Here is a 16410-nt window from a genome sequence, read left to right on the forward strand (position 1 = left end):
CAGGCCTGGAAATGGCTACATGTCATTGCCACCTGCACTCACTTGGCCAGAACTTGGTCACGTGGTCCCTGCATGCACCTGCAGGCGAGGCGAGGAAAGAGTGGTCCCGTCGTATTCCTGGTAGGGAGATGAAATGGGGTTGGGTAGACAGTGAGCCAGTCCCCGCCACACGCGTCTCTTCCCAGCTTTGCCACCTTGGCCGCCTTTGTTTCTTTGAGCCTTGAGTTCCTGCTCTGAAAATCCTGATCTCTTCGGATATGATTTGCCCAATATCTCCCGACAGGCACCAACTGGATGATAGAGATCCTCAGCTTAATCCTGAAGGACGGGGACCCATCCTGGATCCACTCGGTGCCCATCTGGAAGCGGGCACCCTGGTGTGAGACCATCATGGGTGCCTTCAGCCTCTCGGACCAGCCCAGCCCCCGCCTCATGAGTTCCCACCTCCCCATCCAGCTCTTCACCAAAGCCTTCTTCAACTCCAAGGCCAAGGTGCAGGAGGCGGGAGGGGCGTTGGGGTGGGGGAGAGAGCATGCGAACTGATGGGTTCAGCACGTGTTTATTGAACACCTGCTCTGTGCCTGGCCCCGATCTAGCTCAGTAGTTAATAAGCACACGGTAACGTAAGCCCACATGCTAAGGGGTAACAGGCAGACAATAGATAAGGACGCTCTTTAAGACGCCAAGGTGATAAATTCACATCGGAAAGGAGCAGAGTGTGGGGGTGTCCGGGGGAAGAACATTCCAGGCACAGGAATGCAGGTGCAAAGGCCCCGGGGTGGCTGTTGCATGCCTGAGGCTGGCAAGGAAGCCTGTGTGGCCAGAGCCAAGTGAACGAGGGGGAGAAGGGGAGAGGTGAGGTCAGGGAGGTAACAGGGTCTCAACTGTGCAGGGCTGCGTGGGCTGTGGTGGGAACTTCGCTGGTCCCCTGAGGGACGCGAGCCAGGGCAGGGCTCTGAGCAGAGAAACAGGAGCCCATTCAGGGTTTCACAGGCATCCTCTGGACGCAAAGTAGGGAACAGACCGTGGGGGTGAGGGCAGGTTAGTCCAGGCGGGAGGCGACAGTGGACGAGACCAGGGTGGTGGCCGTGGAGGCGAAGGAAGCGGGCTGGGTTTGGGGTGTGTTTTGAAGGTGGATCTGGTAGCCGGATTTGGTGACAGATTGGGCGTGGGTGTCAGACAGATGAGTCAAGGGTGACTCTGTGGTGTTTGGCTTAAGCAGCTGGGAGGATGAAGCTGCCATCCCCTGGGATGGGGGGCTGCGGGAGGGGAGGCTCAGGGGAAGGTGGGAGCTGTGCTGTGGCCCATGGGCGTCCGGGTGGGGGTTGCCAGTGGGCAGGGAAGTAACTGAATCAGGATTTGCTAGGACAGATCTGGGCTGGACACGCATCTCTGTAATTTGCTGATCGATGCAGAGATGGAAGGAGTAATTAAAGCCAGGAGACTGGTGTGATCACCAAGGAAGTGAGTGGCTGACCGTAATCTTGGGGAAGGAGACGGTTGCCAGGGAAGGACATATCCAAAGGGGCTGGAGGGGGCTTGGTTGTGGAATATGAAGCTGGTGAACACAACGGTGGCAGGTGATCAGGGCCTTGAATGCCAGGCTCAGGGGCTGGGACTCTTCCCGGGGGTGCTGGAGAGTCAAGGAGGGCAGGGTCAGCACTGAATGTAGAAGGACCCTCTGGGGCCATGTGAGGCTGGGAGGCTGGGGAGGAGGCTGAGGTGAGGGACCAGGCAGGAACGGATGAGCTAGGGCCTTGGCTATGGGAATAGGAAGGAGGGGCAACGCCTCTCACCCTGATCTCCCCCATCCTGAGCCCCATGCCTTCCTCCTCCAGTCTTTCTTTATTCCCTGAAGCCAAACTGTCACTCTGCCTGGTCCAGGAACAGTCCCTCTCTCCTCCTAGAATGTGTTTGCAGGGAACTCTCCCCATCCTCTGGGATGAGGTGAACTGATCTAAGCTTAGCGGGGCAGTCCCCTGAGAAGTCTACCCTGAGTCCTTCCTGCTGTGGGATCAGAAGAGAGAAGTCTTGGTTGGGGACCATGCAGCCTTTGGGGCTGGGGTCCTGCCTGTGTCTGACGCCTTCTCGCCTCTCCCCAACATCCACACACAGGTGATCTACATGGGTCGGAACCCCCGGGACGTGGTGGTCTCACTCTATCATTACTCCAAGATCGCTGGGCAGTTGAAGGACCCCGGCACGCCTGACCAGTTCCTGCAGAACTTTCTCAAAGGCGAAGGTGAGGACTGGGGCAAAGTGAGGTGGGGGGCGCCCCTTGGGGACCCAGACAGGAAGGGGGCAGGGGAGGGGTAGGAAGGAGAGAGAGGCAGAAATACAGGGTGTTACTCACAGTGATGGAGATAGGAGAACAGAGAGAAGGAAACAGACAGACACACAGATAGAGAGAAAGAGGGAGAAAAACAAAAAGAGAGAGACAGAGATGCAGAATAGGGACAGAAACAGAGAGATGGGGAGACAGGGGTTTTCGGGGAGCCAGGTGTGGGAGGTTTGGGGGAGGTGTCCAGCTCTGAGGGGCCAGGCCTGGGGCCACGTGGGCCAGTGAGGCCCCCCTGAGCCCCGAGCTCCAGCAGGCGTGGTCTTGCTGCCCGGCCCTCATCCTCCCGCCCCTCCGCCCGCAGTGCAGTTCGGCTCCTGGTTCGACCACATTAAGGGCTGGATTCGGATGCAGGGCAAAGAGAACTTCCTGTTTATCACCTACGAGGAGCTGCAGCAGGTAACCCCCCACCCCGCCCCAGCCCGGCCCAGCGCCCCCCACTCCTCCCCTGCTCACGCCCGCTTCCCTTCCCGCAAGGCCTGGTCTGCTGCCCAACGCACCAGGTACTGGGGGCACAGCAGTGACAGAACAGAGTCCTGAGCCCCTGAGCCGCAGAGGGGGCCACGGACAGATAAATAAAATAGACGCAGAGCGAAGGAGAAAAGGCAAGCCGATACAAGCCGAGGATAAGGAATGTGTGGGGGTGCAACTCTAAATAGGGTGTCAGGGAGGCCTCTGGGAGAAGGTGACACTTAAGCAAAGATCTAAAGGAGAAGAAGAGCCCTGGAGGTATCGGGAAAAGTGTCCTGGGCAGAGGGAACCTAACGCCAGTACAACGTATGCCACAGCGTTAGTATAAAGTAAAGTACAAGTGACTAGGTTCTGAGCAAGGGCCAATCTGATTAATAGTAACAATTAGTGTGGCAATTAGTAGTGTCCCCTGAGGGTGACCTAGGCCGTGGATCAAACACCACACGTGGCTTATCCCACTTAATCCTCGCCAAGTATGGACAGGTGAGTTACCTATTAGAGCGAAGCACGTAAACTTGCCAGTATTTGGCCACATTTTATATGGTTCACCCCAATATTGTTATTACCCCCATTTTATAGAGGAGGAGAGCCTGGGGATTTGGAACCTAGAGAGAGTTGGCAACCTACCTGAGGTTTGTTTTTCTTTTTTTCCCCACCCTGGTAAATCTCTGGATGTTGGAAGATCCAGAGAAGATTTCGGCATTACCAGCCCCCCACACCCACTTTTTTTTTTTCCACCTAGCTTTATTCTCCAAACCAAAAACTGGGCCATGCAGCCTGACAGAGCTTCTGGGCTGCCCCTGGGTGTGAGGAACTGCCAACATGTTAGAATTTCTGGGACACGCCAGTGGTTCAAGACGATAAAGGGATGGAGGGTTATGAAACCAGGAATGACCTGGAAAATCGGAGCCATGGGGTTGGTGGAGCTGACCAGAAGGCTGATTGCATTTCAGGGAAGGCAGAGAGATAGAGGGGGGCGGGGAGGGGTGGGGCTTCGGGCATTTAAATCTGAGCTCCTCCCTAGCTGTGTGACCCTAGACAAGTGTCTTCCCCTCTCTGAGCCTCCATTTTCCAATTGGGGTAATGACACCTTTCTGCAGGGCTATTGGCATGCTTGGCACAAATATACATGAGAGGCTTGGACCAGAGCTTGGTACACAGCAGGTGCTCAATCCCCAGTGGCTTGAACTGTTGTTGTCAGGAGGGAGTGGATATTCGAGCTGCGTCTGTGTCTGGGGAGGTTTGCCAGGTGGAGGGTAGCGGCACGGGGCATTCTTGGCAGCCCATGCCAAGGCTGCAGGGAGGAAAGTGCAGGGAATGGTAAGTTCTGGAAAGACAGGATGGGGGAGGCCAGACTTCTGTCCTTAAAAGTCAGGTCTGGGGGGCCGGGACTCCTATCCCCGGACACAAGGGAGGCACATGAGGACTGGGAGTACGGAGAGCTAGGGTCAGCTCTGGATATGGGGGCCTGGAGGCAAGGAGGCCAGGGAGGAGGCTGCGGAGGAGGCTGGGGTAAGGAGTCCATAGGGAGAGGACTAGGCCTGACCAGTGCTAGGGCTGAGAGCAGAGGAGGAGATGAGCGGAGACAGGCGACAGGGGTTTAGGGGCAAGGGGAGAAGGGGGGTGAGGCCGGGCTGGGAGTCTGGCCTGGGACTGGCTCAAGGAGGCCACGGTTGCGGGATGGGGACGTGGGGGTGGGGGTGCAGATTTGGGGCACAGACAGGCTGACTCCCACTTCTAACCTGAGTGAGGGTGATTCTGCATAAGGGTACCCACCTCTGCTCCCTGCTGTGACCTCCGCCCCCTCCCTCCCGCCCACAGAACCCTCCAAAATCCCAAACTGCAAAAACTCTCGGAAGCCATCGCCCAATCCCTCAGCTTGGAGGTGGGGAAACTGAGGCAAAGGAGCAGAGTCACCCGGACAGGTCTGGGTTGGGACTCAGACGTCCAGAATCGGGGTCTGGTTGGTGCTCCTTCCTTGCCTGGGGTCCCACCTCCGTCCGCCTGGCCCCGCTGACCCCTTGCCTTGCCTGCAGGATCTCCACGGCTCTGTGAAGCGCGTCTGTCAATTCCTGGGTCGGCCGCTGGGTGAGGAGGCGCTGGGCTCCGTCGTGGCGCACTCAGCTTTCGGTGCTATGAAGGCCAATGCCATGTCCAACTTCACGCTCCTGCCCCCCAGCCTGCTGGACCAGCGCCACGGTGCCTTCCTCCGGAAAGGTGCGGGGGCTCTGGGGTGCCACTGCCTGGCTGTGTGGCCTGGGCCAGTCATGTAACCTCTCTGAGCCTCAGTTTTCCCGGCTGAAACATGGGGTTGCTGCAAACAGAACCGCCTTCACAGGGTCGCTCTGGACCCAGGATTGACCCCACACACAGGGCTTAGCCTGCGGCCGGGCACGCTCCGTGGGGCTACATTCGAGTCTTCACGCATCTTTCTTAGCATGAAGGGTTCACCCCAGAAATATCCAAGTGTTGGATTATGGGGTGCAGGTGGGAGGGCACTACTTCCCGTTCCTGCTAAAATACCACAAATGTAGCAGCTTCACACAAGCCACGTTTATTCTCTTATGGTTCTGGTCAGAAGTCCAGAATCAGTGTCCCTGGGTTAAAACCGAAGTGTCAGAAGGGCTGTTGCTTCCGGAGGCTCTAGGGGGGGAATCAGTTCTCTGCCTTTTCAGTTTCTAGCCCCACGCGCATTGCTTGGCTCGTGGCCCCCATTTGTCTGAAAGCAGCAGCGAAGTATCTTCTAATCTCTGACTTTGACCCTCCCACCTCCTCTTATCAGCACCCTTGTGGCTAAATGGGGACCCCATGGATAATCCAGGATCCTCTCCCCATCTCCAGGTCTTTAACAAGGACACCTGCAAACTCCCTTTTGTTGTGCAAGGTCACATAGGCATAGGTTCCAAAGACTAGGACAGGTTGACGTCTGGAGGTGATTATTCAGCCTACCACAGGGAGCCCCCCCAGACCTCACAAAGGGCATCATGTAATTTGTGGGGTGTACGCTTGCTAAGATTCAAAATACCACCATCTGAATGACATTGGCCCCAGGATTCCAGGTTAACGCCCCATGACGAAGTGAGAAACGTGAGGCTCGGAGGGATCCCCGCGCCTACCTGGGCACATGAAAGGGGCAGAGTTCATGCCCCTTGCCTGCCCGGTTGCTGTGAGGGTCAAGGAGTGAACCCCACGAATCCAGGGTAGCCCTTCGGTCCGTCCCCTGGCACCGAGTGTGGGAAAGCATTCATTCCCACTGTCAGGGCCATAATGGAGGTAGTGTAGCGTGTTGCAGGAGCCCTGGGGTGAGGAAGCCCTGTTCTAGCCAGGAAGGTGAGGGACGGGCCATAGTGACAGGGTCACACAGGTGACACGGAGGCAGGAATGCTGGGTGGGGAGACGGATGATCTGGGCAGAGAGATTTAAGGGGTCAAGGGGTAAAACAGAGCAAGGCAACAGGTCTACTGGGGGGACAGGTAGGATGGGGGGAGCCAAGGGAGGGAAGGCGCAAAAATGGGGGGGGTGCAGAGGCAGCCACCATAGGAGGTAAAGGAGGGTAAAATGAGATGAAGGGGGGTGGGGAGGTGCTTCTGGCAAAGGCCCCAGGGGTGGGAAAGGGGGTGCTGGCACGTTGCGGGCGGGGAAGGTTCCCATGTTCCTCACCTCGCCGTCCCTCCCTCCCCTCCAGGGGTGTGCGGTGACTGGAAGAACCACTTCACGGTGGCGCAGAGCGAAGCCTTCGACCGTGTCTACCGCGAGCAGATGCGGGGGCTGCCCACCTTCCCCTGGGACGTCTCCGAGGACGCCAGCCCGGACCCCGATCCCAGCCCCAGCCCCCCGGAGGCCTCCGAGCCCCCCAACCCGTGACTCAGAATAAACGCTGCGCTCCTGCCCCGACTCTCGCTGCGCTGTGGAGGGGGCTTGCCGCGGCCGGCCGGCAGGGGGCGCGCGAGGGAAGATGAGGCTGGGGGTGGGGCCCCGCCGCTCACCCAGGGCCTCCGGAGAGGACCTGGTCTTCTTCCCCACCCGGCACGCCAGTGGGGTCGGTGACTCAGAAGCCCCGGCCGGAGGCGAAGGTCCTGCGGGGAGGCAAGCGCTGGGCACCTGCCTTCCCCCAGGGACGGGGCGCTGCAGTCGGGACTTCTGGGTGCGAGGGAGGAGGGGGCCAGGACTGCATTCCTGGGTCGTCTGCTAGGCTGTGGCAATGCAAGGTTCCGCCATCAAGCAGCTTTATTCTGAGCAGAGCTAAAGGGAGACCCCAGCAACCCAGCCCTTAGCACCCACAAAACAGTCCCAGGGCCCCTGGCCCTGACCCATTCCCCAGCCGCTGTGTGCCCCCCACCCCCCACTTCCAGGCCCTCATTATTCCGCCGCACTCCCTGGATTGGATTCTCCTCTGCCAAGCTGTTTATCCACAGCTCCTGAGCATGGTGGGTACTGAAAGCTCCCCTCCTTTGTCCCAGGGACTCCCCACCTTCACCCCACACAATTCCACCCCGGGGGGCCGCTCAGCCAGGCCTGGTCGCAGAGAAGTTCTGACCAGGCCGCAGTAGGATATGTGCTGTTCTAGGACCCCAGCTACTCGAGACTTTCTGCCCGTTTCCTAAACTGTGACACTGGCCACTAGAGTGGGCCCTGGGCTTGCCCCGGTTCTAGAACAAAGAGAAAAAAATCCCTTCCGCTTCCCAGACAGACACCCAGGCCAGAAGCCTTGTCTAAGCCATGACACACAGAGGCAGGGGGCTTGGAGCTGCCTGTGGACAGGCCGACCCGGTGCGGCTTTGGCTCCTGTCAGGGTCGCCCCCTGAGTCCTGCCTGGGCAGCCCGATCGGGCTGCTGGACGCCTCGGGGTTCCAGAAGTTTGGAGGCAGCATCTTCACCAGACCTCCTTCGGGTCGGGGACAGATAGTGGAGGCGGCGTGCGGGGAGGAGGGGCAGGGGGCCGCCCCAGGGCTGGGACCGGCTCAGAGGACGGGGTTCTGTCTCACCCCTGGGGGCCCCTCCAGTGCCCCGCTGCCTCATCAGGGCCTTGGCTGGGGTGTCCTTGGAGCCCCAGGACTTCTTGAGCTGTGGAGGGAAAGAGGAGGAGGTGAGAGAAGGCCCTGGGGACTGAGTCCAGGAAGGGTGTGTGGTGTGTGTGTGTGACTCTCAGGGCAGGTGAGAAGGCCCCTGAGCCTCTAGAATGGGGAAGGGAAGTGAGCCCGGAGGCCTGGGGCCCCCAGACTCTCGGAAGGCCGGCTGCTGTGTTCCCCCCTGCAGCTTTGTCGTTGGGGAGGAACAGGAAGCTGCCAGCAGCTGTCTGGGGGGAACAAATATTTGCCAAGGGAGGTGATGGTGGGTGAGGGCAGCTCAGGACCGGATGGAGGCGAGAACCTTGCCCCTGCCCTGCCCATCCCCCTTCTCCCCTGGACTGGAACTGAGGGAGGTGATTCCTGGGACATTTCTCCCTCACCCTCAGAAAAGGTCCCCACTAGGTCCCACGTAGCAGATGGGGAAACTGAGCCCGAGAGGGGCACAGCTCACAGAGCAACTGTACCCCGGGTCTGCCGACATCCAGGGCGAGGCCGCCTGCGTGTCCCACATGGCTCTGCTCTTACCCTCTCGACAGCCCACTTTACCGCTGAGGGCACAGAGTTTCCGCCCAGGGTCCCAGAGAATTAGGGCAGGCTCTGTGGGAACCCAGCGTCTCAGCAGCTGAGAGGAGGGGCGCAGAGACCCCTCGGAGCTCACCAAACCCCCTCCCCAACACCCCGACGACACTCGAATCCGGGAGGCCAGGGGCAGAACATTTAAAAGCTGCACCATGGAGGCCACCAGGGCCGAGTTCCAATCTCTCCCTCGTGCCTCAGTTTCCTAATCTGTGAAACCGGGTGGGTGGAGAGCCGTAATAATAACCACTTCAGAGGGTCGTGGCAAAGGTCCATTTCAGCCACCTCTGTGAGCGCGCCTGGCATGTGGCACGGTGCCCACGATAGATGGTTGTTTTGACCTTAGGCAAGTTACTTGACCTCTCTGAGCCTCAGTTTTCCCATCTGTAACCAGGAGCGTGAGAAGAGTATTACCTCACTGACTTGGGATGAGGATCTCATGAAAGAAATCCAGATAAATTCCACAGCGGGGATTTATTGTAATGCTTAGTGTTCTAGTTAGTTCCTCCTCCCCTCACTGACTCCTCCTTCCCACAGAACCAAGACTGGGCACAATTGCTGGGCCCATTTGCTAGATGAGAACACAGAGGTTCAGAGAAGGCAGATCTCTGCCCGGATCTCCCCATTAGTGGGTCATGCCAGGATTTGCACCCAGGGTGGCTCTCGGCGTCCCTGCCCCAAGCCACCCAGCACTCCCCTGCCCAGCACGCAGTAGGGCTACAGGAAATGGTCGCTGGGATCATGGACTCAGGTGGAGTCCCCCGCCCCCACCCCCAGCCCCGTTCTGGGGCCTGGCCCATAGTACGCCCTCAGCTGCCCCTTCCTCTTCCTCTTGTTTCTCCAAGGCCAGCCACCAGCTCTCACCTCGCTGTCACCGTCGCTGGAGCTGGACAGCTGGGACAGGCGGCTCAGGTCCCACAGGGAGCGGCTGGGTCGGGCTGGGGGGCCGCTGGGGGTCCGGGCGCGCTGGACACTCCTCAGGATGTCACTCAGCGCTGGCCCTGGGGCAGCTGCAGTCTCCCGCCTGTCGCCCTCAGAGACCTGGCAGGTGGCCAAGCGTTGGGCCAGCGGGCCGTCGGGTGGCGGCGGTGACATGGGGGCCACAGAGCGCCGGCGGGCCACGCGGTGGGGGTTGTGAGCCAGCTGCAGCCCCCCCACGGTGCTGACGAAGGGACCCTGGGTGGGCGCGGACGGGAGTGGCCAGGAGGCCGCGTACAGTGTCCGGAACTCTCGGCTGAAGGCGTCGGCAATCTCGCCGGTCAGCAGGGTCACCAGGCCGCGGTGCAGGCGAGAATCACTCCATGTGAAGCTGGGGCATGCAGTGAGGGGTCAGGATCTCCGGGCAGCCCCGGGGGCCCGGCCTGGACCCCATGACCCGTCCCCACCTGGTCCCAGGACAGGCTGTGTGACCTCGGGCACGTCCTGCAAACTCTCTGGCCTCAACATCCCCCTCTGTAGAATGAGAACCACCCAGGTATCTCCCCGGAGGGCTGACATGACAGGAGTTAAGACACTTAGGGGCTCCTGGTTGGCTCAGATGGTTAAGCATCTGCCTTTGACTCGGGTCATGATCCCAGGGTCCTGGGATTGGGCCCCGCGTCGGGCTCCCTGCTTGGCCTGCTTCTCCCTCTGTCTCTACTGCTCCCCTTGCTTGTGCTCTCTCGCTCTCACTGTCAAATAAATAAATAAAACCTTTAAAAAGAGATTTAAAAAAAAGAGTTAAGATACTTAAATTATCCTCTGGACCCGGCCTGAGCTTAAACAGGGACGCTGCCCCATACCCAGCAAAGGAGGCGTCACTGCCTCAGTTTCCCTCTCTGACCCCCGTGAAGCCTGTCTTAAGACTCAACTGCTTCCTATATAATGACTGCTGTTTATTAAAGGCTTGCCGTGTGGCGGGCACTGCCGCTGGTGTGCCTCAGTTTGCTCATCTGTAATACGGAGCTAAGATGTAGGAAGATTGGAAAGAGAGAACAAGGGGTTGAGCTGCCTGCAAGGCACCTGGCCCGCGCCCAGCTGGCGGTGGTGACCAGGGCCCCTGATGTCCCTGTCGTCACAGTGCTGGCATTTAAAGCATCTAGCTCACGCCTTGACACACAGCAAGTGCTCTTGGGAATGAAATGAACCAGGGCTCTAATCCTGGCTCTGGGGACCGTGGCCACATCCCCTTCCCTTCCTGAGCCTTGGTTTGCCCATCTGAAAAACGGGCTCACCATGGGTTATGCGCCCCAGTGGGCACGGCGCCCGGAGAACTGATGCGTCAGCCACCAGGATGGCGAGTGCCGGTCCAAGCATCCTTACCTTGGCGGGGTAGCAGTGTCCTCGCTCCCTGGCAGGTTGGCGAGCCTGTCTGCCTGCAGATTGTGACACCCCTCCCCCCACCTGTGACCTCACCCCTGGAGGGGCCAGTGGGAGCCCCGAGGGGTCTGTGAGGTCACCCCATTCCGCTCCACAAAGAGTGTTGTGGGGTAGCGGCCGCTGGCTTGTCTCCGTTCTGGGGAAGCTTCTGAGACCCGAGGACTCGAGAGCCATAGTCACGACGGAGCTCCTGAGAGGGACACGGGGCGTTGGGAACAGAGGACCCTCTGAGCGCTGACCCTGGGAGGCCCAGACCAGGGGCAAAATTCTCGCGGGTGTCAGGAGCGTCATTCGGCAGTTCCGGGAGGCCCAGGAAGCCCACGGCCTGGCTTGGGCACCGTCACCGCCGCCAGGCCACCATGGTCCTCGGCTGGCTGCTACTTCTGGTAATGGCTCTGCCCCCAGGCACCACGGGCGCCAAGGACTGTGTGTTCTGTGAGCTGACCGACTCCAAGCAGTGTCCGGGCACCCACATGCGCTGTGGTGACGATGAGGACTGCTTCACGGGCCACGGGGTGGCCCCGGGCGTCGGCCCTGTCATCAACAAAGGCTGCATGCTGTCCACATCCTGCGGCCACGAGGAGCCGGTCACCTACATGGGCGTCACCTACACGCTCACCTCCACCTGCTGCTACGGCCACATGTGTAACAGGGCCCCCAATCCCGCAGGCGGCCGGACGGAAGGGGTCGCCGCCGGCCTGGCGCTGGGTGTGCTGCTGCTGCTCCCACATTTGCTGTGACCAACCCGACGGGCAGGGCCTGGGACTGGTCTCCCGGCTCCGCTGCTCCCCGAGCCCCCTGCCTCCACCCCTCCCCCCCCCATTAAATGGCCAGAGGCCCTAGACAACCTCTTGTGGCCCCGGCTTCATCCATTCCAGGGCTGTCCACCTGGAGCCCAGGGCTCGGCGAAGCATCCTCAGGCCTGACTCAGTGGTGGGGAGCCATGCTTGGTGGGTTTGGCTGTACCCCTACTGTATTTCATGGGTTCTAAGACGCGTTATCTTTTCACATGTCAATCAGGATGCTCTTTTCCGCCGGTGGCACCTTAGAGTTGATGAAATATGGTCAAAATGAACAATGACGATAATAAATGACAGCTGACGTTTACGGAGCGCTGCTTCTGTTACGTGCCAGGGCACCTGGATCTCGCTGAACCCCCAAACAGAGCCGGGAGGGAAGGTAGATGCTTTCTGAGACAGGGCCCAGTCTCCACGGTAGCGGTTCTCCCAAGTGTGGTCCCCGGCCCAGCAGCACTGGTATCGGCCGGGAGCTAGCTAGAAATGCCAATTCTCAGGCCCTCTCCCCAGCTGGCTGAATGGGAGCGGTGGTGGTGGAGGTGGGAGGGAAGGCGCCCGAAATCTGTGTTTTTAAGGAGTCCTCCATGTGGTTCTGATGATGCGGGCAGGCCCAAGATTGAAAACCGCTGGGGGAGAGCGCTGGTAATCCACTGGGCATGTCCGCCACCCCACCACCCCGGGGGGACAGGTGGCAATGTCTGGAGACACTTTTGGTTGTCCTAATAGGGGAATGGGGGTGCTACCGACATCTACAGGGTGGAGACCAGAAATTCGGTGCAGCCTTAAGGTGCCCAAGGAAATGCCCCCCCTGCCCCCCAGCACAGATTCATCCGGCCCCAAATGTGAGTAGCACCTTTGTCCAGAAACCCTGCTCTAGAGGCACTAACCGTATCACCTCGTTCTGTAGAGGGGGAAGGGAGGCACAGAAAGGTTAAGTCAGTTGCCCAAAGTCACACAGCCAGTAGCCGGTAGAGCCACAGTTCGAAGCCAGGCCACCTGACCCAAGTCCATGCACCGCGCACCCTCCCACGCCATGACCCTGTGAGGCAGGTGCTGTCATTATTCACACTTTCCAGAGGGGGAAACTGAGGTACAGAGCAGAGGGAGGCACCGGCCCCGTGTGTCACAGAGCTAAGAAGTTGAGGAGGCAGGATCCAGGGTGGGGCAGACCCCAAAGACAGGAGAGGAGGGACGAGGGCCAGTCTGAGGGCCAGGTTCTTTTCATACCAACTCTTATTTTTTTTATAGATGCTTAGAGAGGTGTTGTTAACTCAAGGCAGAGCTAGGACTCCCATCCAGGTCGTCCCGGTTCTGAAGCCCACACACAAACTGTGGGCCCTGTTTTCCAGATGAAGAGACACAGGGTCAAAGAGATGAACCCCTCCCCAGGCCACAAAGCTGGCCCCCGGGCAAGCCTGGCTCAACCCCAAGCGGGTTCTGCCCCTCGGTACTTCCTTTACCAGTGACCCATTTCACAGACCAGGAAAGAGAGGCTGGTAAAAAGGGATGCCGACTGCTCTCTGAGAGCTGGGGATAGGACCCGGGGCGGGGGGGGGGGCAGCCACACCTGTAGGATCCAGAGATGACCCTATGGCCGTCCAGCAGCACAAACTTCTCCCGCACATTGCCGGTCACCTGCCGTTGCCAGCGGCTCTGGAAAGTGCAGCCCCGCACAACACGGATATCTAGGTTCTGGAGCAGAGGGGGCACACCCTAGCTCAGGCCAACCCCACACACCTCCACTCACTGCCCCAGGCTTGGGGGGGTCCCTCCAGGCTGGTTAGGGCCTGGGTGGCCCATGGCTCTGTAGAAAGGTCTGTCCCAGCTTCCCCAGAGCTACCAATATTGGGCTTGGGGGGTCTCTTGGAGATACCCCTAAGTCAGAGGGACTGCGTGGGAAGGCCCACCTCTAATTCTCCCAATGCCATGGACATCAGATCTCAGAGGACCCTCCCAGCTGGCATCCACCTCGATGAGCTAGGATGCTGTGGAAGGGTCTGCCCCCCCGCTGGCCCCAGCGCCAGGAGAATGGGGACTTGGGTCCCTCCCTCCAGGCTCCTACCTCGGTGGCCCAGGGGTTCACCCCCAGCTGCTGGGCCAGCATCAGGAAAGCAGGCAGCTGCTGGCGGTCCAGGAGCAGGTAGACAGGCACCCAGCGGCGTGTGGCGGTGTCTACCAGGTCCAAAAGCAGGTCTGGGTCAGTGAAGATGTCCATGACCACGGCCACGAGCTGGGGGGTGGGGAGAGGGGCTGTGGATGGAGCCTGGAGCTCTGGGGACATTCAAGGGGTGGGGCCCTGGGGGTGAGTTTAAAGGCCCGGCCTCGATGAGATGTTCAGGGGGGCTGCAGGAGAGACCCCCAGACACGCACTGCTGTGCATACAGAGCCTACAGGTGAATGAGGAAAAGACCGTCCTTCCTGGAGGCCGAGGCCTCTGCTGTTGGAAAAATTCTCATAATCACGTCTGCAATGGCGAACGGTGTCCCGTGCACTGTGACACGGGGTGGTGGCCCTGCTCCAGGGCACTCTGGACAACTGCCCAGCTGGGTCCTTGGGGGTGCCCTGGATACCGGGGTGGGGGAGAGAGGGGTGACCTGCTCAGCCACGCAGGGGAGCTCTGGGGACTGGGGGTGCTGAGGGCTGGATCTTGCAGGCAGAAGAGTGTAGCAGTGATGACTCCTGACCCACTGGCCAAAGAGCCTTGGTTTGGAACCCCACTCAGCCACTTACTGGTGAGAGACTTAACCTCCCGTGCCTCAGTTTCCCCATCTCTCCTCACTTGGTATAGTAAGACTCTCTTGACGATTATAAATGTTAACCCATGTAACGCACTTAGCATGGGAGCTGGCAGGACAAAGCTGTTAGATTAAGAACAGTCTCTCTGGGGAGCTGTAGGGAGGACTTCTGGGCCCTCCGTGGTAGGGAGGGTTGGAGACACCTACCCTCGGGGTGGGGGGGAGTGTGGTGGGATAGATGATTGAGACCAAGGGGTCATAATTAGGTCCAAGGGGCATGGATGCCCAGGGGGACCCAGGCCTTGGAGAGAGAGTGAGGGTGAGGTCTAGGGGATGTGGACACTTGGAACCTGGGGGTTGAGAGGTGTGGACTCACGAGTCCCAGGGGGGCATGGGGGAGACGCCTGGGCCCCAGGGATGCGCCACTCCCAGTTTCGGAAGCTGGCATGTGAGGATGTCTGGGTTTGATGAGTGGACAGCAGCCCCCCTGAGACCCCCACCTTGCAGGCGGCCTGGATTTCCTGGCGCACAAGCTCCTTGAGGGGCGGGTGGCCCTCGTCGGGTGGCTGGGTATATAGCTGTGCCCGGGTGATTCCCTTCCAGGTCGGGTCCTCTGGCCAGCCCAGCCGCAGCGTGGGCGCCAGCTCGTCTGACCTTCCGGGCCAGTAAGTCAGGCTGCCCGAGTCCCGATCGGTGGCGGTGGCTCCCTCTGCCGCCCTGCCCGGCAGCTGCTTGCATGCAGTCCAGTTCTCGGCCGCCGCCGCCAGGCTCCGGAGCTCTTCCCCGCTCAGGAAGGGCCGCAGCCCCTCACGCTGCACGCAGGCCTCGAACGCCTCCGCGCCCTTGCTCAGCAGAGCCTCCAGTGCCAGCCGCTGGCCCTCGGAGTACAGGAAGCCGGGGCTGGCCTCGGTCAAGGGCAGCCCCCCGGCCCCCGACTCCTCTCCTTCCAGTGCCGCCAACTGGGAGGCTGCCATGGGGCTGCTCGGTGGGAGGACCGTGAGGCTGGCTGGACGAGGCTTTGGCCACCTCCGGGGGACTGACCATCTGCGGGTCTCCTGACAGGCAGATTCTATGTGGCCGGCCGCTCCGTGAAGGTCCGGGTGGCTCCCTGTGTCCCTGGCTCACCGTCCTGACAATCACACTGTCCAGGGCGTGGGCTGCTCAGACCGACCACCTGCCTGCCTCTGGCCGCCACGCCGACAGGCTGGCCATAGGAACTCCCTGCCAGCTGTCTCGGGTAGGCCGGCTGACCCTGCCGCGGGCCCCGCGTGTGGCTCAGGCTGTCCCTTCGACACTGTTGCCGGCTGTGGGACCCATCAGCTGCTCCTCTGCACACTTCAACCTCCAGCCTCCTGGCCCCTCGAGGCCCCCACAGACCCGTTCGCTGGTTCAGTCTCGGTCAGGCTGAAGGTCCAGCTGACTGGCCAACTGTCTCCAGGCAACAGCCACAGGCTGTCCGCTTGTCTCCTACCACCGGAATGTTCCTAACTAAAGGCAAAGTGGGCTGCCTATTTGCCCCTGACCGATAGCACATATAACTGACCCTCTCCAGTCCTCTTCTTGCTCATTTGGCAGACATCGTCTGCTTCCAGCTGACAATGTCCATATCTGACCGCCCAGTGGAGCACGCCGCCGGGTCCAGCGGAACTTTTTCCTGACAACTGGTGGCTGGCTCACAGGCTCTCACAGACTGACCATCCCGGGCACCTCCCCTTTGGCCCTGCTCTCTCAGTTTGGGAAGAATGGGCTCCAGCCCGAAGTCTGGGCATCACCCTCCGCAACCAGGGAAGGAGGTCTGTCTCTGTTGCTTGGGGGCTCTGCCCCTGGGGTTTCACACCTACTTGGGCTGCTACAGTGAAGGATACACTCAACAGGGGCTTTCATTACCATGGAACTGGCCCATGACCTCAGCGGCCCATCTAGATGGAGGGCCTGACTAGCCACTGCTGTTCCTTGGACCGGCTGCCTGCCCAGTCTCCCAGCCAGAATTGTCTTGGGCTGCCCTCGGATCTATGCTGATCCCTGGCAGAGCCGACCTGTCCGGGTTTCTGCCTGAATCCCACTAG

General features: G+C 60.1%; 3 protein-coding genes across 3 annotated transcripts in view; 2 read left to right on the forward strand and 1 right to left on the reverse strand.

The window, feature by feature from the left end:
- SULT2B1 (sulfotransferase family 2B member 1) overlaps window positions 1-6694 on the forward strand; it is a 28825-nt gene extending 22131 nt beyond the window's left edge. The window contains exons 3-7 of the mRNA XM_045772301.2: window positions 284-492; window positions 2116-2242; window positions 2643-2737; window positions 4846-5026; window positions 6495-6694. Coding sequence (XP_045628257.1) covers window positions 284-492; window positions 2116-2242; window positions 2643-2737; window positions 4846-5026; window positions 6495-6673 — 791 coding nt within the window. The 3' untranslated portion in view covers window positions 6674-6694. The remainder of the gene's footprint in view (window positions 1-283; window positions 493-2115; window positions 2243-2642; window positions 2738-4845; window positions 5027-6494) is intronic.
- Window positions 6695-7597: 903 nt separating this feature from the next.
- On the reverse strand, window positions 7598-15318 carry SACK1E (scaffolding CK1 anchoring protein E). Its single transcript, XM_045772135.2, has 5 exons — window positions 14845-15318; window positions 13672-13839; window positions 13177-13301; window positions 9319-9763; window positions 7598-7873 (listed from the first exon to the last, which is right to left on the reverse strand). The coding sequence occupies exons 1-5, from the start codon at window positions 15316-15318 to the stop codon at window positions 7598-7600; spliced, it is 1488 nt and encodes a 495-aa protein (XP_045628091.2).
- SPACA4 (sperm acrosome associated 4) lies at window positions 11106-11552 on the forward strand. The gene has a single exon (XM_045772136.2). It carries the CDS (start codon window positions 11172-11174, stop codon window positions 11550-11552), a length of 381 nt encoding a protein of 126 aa, XP_045628092.1. The 5' UTR covers window positions 11106-11171.
- Window positions 15319-16410: the final 1092 nt, after the last annotated feature.

The sequence above is a fragment of the Ursus americanus genome, chromosome 21 (genome assembly GCF_024610735.1).
Source record: "Ursus americanus isolate L20-20 chromosome 21, mUrsAme1.1.p, whole genome shotgun sequence".
NCBI lineage: Eukaryota > Metazoa > Chordata > Mammalia > Carnivora > Ursidae > Ursus > Ursus americanus.